Source organism: Propithecus coquereli, unplaced genomic scaffold, assembly GCF_000956105.1.
Source record: "Propithecus coquereli isolate 6110/MARCELLA unplaced genomic scaffold, Pcoq_1.0 Scaffold13602, whole genome shotgun sequence".
Lineage (NCBI taxonomy): Eukaryota > Metazoa > Chordata > Mammalia > Primates > Indriidae > Propithecus > Propithecus coquereli.
In genome coordinates this window covers 11,720-14,022 of record NW_012137862.1, presented here as the reverse complement: position 1 = coordinate 14,022, position 2,303 = coordinate 11,720, and the positions used below count along the sequence as shown (strand labels likewise).

General features: G+C 38.6%; 1 protein-coding gene across 1 annotated transcript; it reads right to left on the bottom strand.

Moving 5' to 3' along the window:
• Positions 1–1,073: 1,073 nt before the first annotated feature.
• LOC105805907 (40S ribosomal protein S6-like) lies at positions 1,074–2,297 on the bottom strand. Its single transcript, XM_012638877.1, has 3 exons — positions 2,210–2,297; positions 1,429–1,639; positions 1,074–1,243 (listed from the first exon to the last, which is right to left on the bottom strand). Exons 1-3 carry the CDS (start codon positions 2,252–2,254, stop codon positions 1,074–1,076), a joined length of 426 nt encoding a protein of 141 aa, XP_012494331.1. The 5' UTR covers positions 2,255–2,297.
• Between the last annotated feature and the right edge of the window lie 6 nt (positions 2,298–2,303).

The window sequence follows — 2,303 nt, the reverse complement described above, 5'->3', positions numbered from 1 at the left end:
GGTCTCGAACTCCTGAGCCCAGAACGATCCGCCCGCCTCGGCCTCCCAGAGTGCTAGGATTACAGGCGTGAGCCACCGCGCCCGGCCAGAAGCATTCATTCTGTTCATGGAAGGTAAACATTCTAAGATTAAATACTAAATTATTCAGGTTCTGCTAAAACATTAGATAAACCACTCTTACCATAGATACAAGAACCATCTTAAAAACCACATTTTTATTACACTGATGGTATTGCCACAAGTGAGATTATGGGGAAACTGCAATATATTTGCCAATTACATTTTTTGCAATGTAAGCTTCATGAGGGTAGAAATTTATACCATGTCTTCAGCACCTAAAATAGTACACAGCACATAGTAGGTGCCCAAATATTTAGAATAAATGACTACAGAACACACTATATGCTAAGTGCAGGTGTAAGTCACACCAGTCATGAAATCTAAAATATTAATGTTATGCACCACCGCTGCTGTGAACCTCACTGGTATTATTAGTATTAGCTATGTTGCCTAACAAATATATGGATATAAATTTTGAAGAGATAAAACTTCAAACCCACAAACAGCTGGCTCCCTAGTATTTTGGGTAGTAAGGTATTTTTAACTTCTAATTCTCACAACTCTTACTATGGTTATCCATACCAAACAGATGAGGAAACACAGAAGTTAAAAGCAACTTCAGCAGATGAAAGCATGTATTTCTTTTATAAGCCAAAAAATAATTTAGAATGTCTATGGAGAGAGATTACAAAAGTGTTTGAAGGTGAGAGCATAATCCCATAATTTGCTATCATTTTTGTAACTCCTAAACCTAACAGCAATGAATTTAAGACAAGCTATCTTTGGACAAATATATACATCAGTGACTCAGGCAGATTTTCAAGAAAATCACAACACTCTACATGGCACTGAATATAATAAGCAAGAATTAGTATCAATGGGGTACCTTGACCCACCCCCCCCCAACAGTTTCCTAAAAATTTAGACTTCAGGTGCTACTGCCCCAAAGGGAGATTTCATCTTCTAATACGTACACAAAATGCTAGTGACATATTACTAAAATTAAGCAAGCCCTAAACTACATAATGCCTCCTACCTTCTTTGTTTAAGGGCTTCCTTACAACATATTGGCGGACATCATCTTCTTTAGACAGATTGAAGAGTTTGCGGATTCTGCTAGCTCTTTTGGGCCCCAGACGACGAGGTACTGTAGTATCAGTCAGTCCAGGGATATCCTTCTCTCCTTTGAACAAAGACAAAAATTTAACAACTTCCTTATAATTAAGAATCCTAAATTAGAGGGTTAACATTGAATTGATAATTTTTAACTACACTTGTCAAAGTGTGAATAACACAAATGAAAAAGCATTTGGATAACTGGCTTTTAATCAATTTCAACAAAAATTGAATTACAGAATTAAGCCTCACCTTTTTTTACAATAACCAAGTTGAGAACGCTCAGGTTGGCATCCACAATACAACCCCGAACAGATTTGCGCTTTCTTTCTCCGGTTCTCCTTGGTCTATAACAGGAATGCCCCTTACTCAGTAGCAGGCGAACACGGCCATGGGTCAAGACACCCTGCTTCATGGGGAAACCTTGCTTGTCGTTCCCACCACTGATTCGGACCACGTAACCCTGCATGAGTACAAAAACGACACGTTTACTATTCCAAATTTATATAAAGCACAGGATTGTGGCTTCTATGAACCACACCTCTACTTGAGAGATTACAATTCATTAAGATCAATTTGAAGAAGCAAATCAATGTTTTTTCTGGTCACTAAGTTTTCTCCACATTTCCAATTTGCCAAGTTCAATTATCAAGCCACATTTCTAACCTATGTTTTATTAAAGACAACAACACTAAGAGGACGAATATGTCCAAGAAACCAAAATATGAAAGAGCAACAAATCAGAAACCCTTCTTAGCACTTAAAAATAGCCTTTGGGGACTGTTAGGACATTGGCCGAGTGCAAGATGCGTGGCAAGAACTCTGTTCACGTAAACTTTACATAGGTTTCCCAGCTTAATCTACATAACCCCTCCAGGTGACAGCTCAACTTTACAGAATGACATTTGGAGTAACTTACCCAAGGTCAGAATTCAGAACCCAGAATTTCAACCCCATTCCAAATGCCAATTATCAACAGCGTTTACCATCTTTCACTTAAAATATCTGCAACAACTTAATGGCCAATTTTTACCTTCCATTCTTCACCCAGCGCGTCGGCAGCAACTTCCGTGGCCATACGCTTCTCATAGAAAGTACGAAGTTTGCGTTCATCGTCCACTTCAATG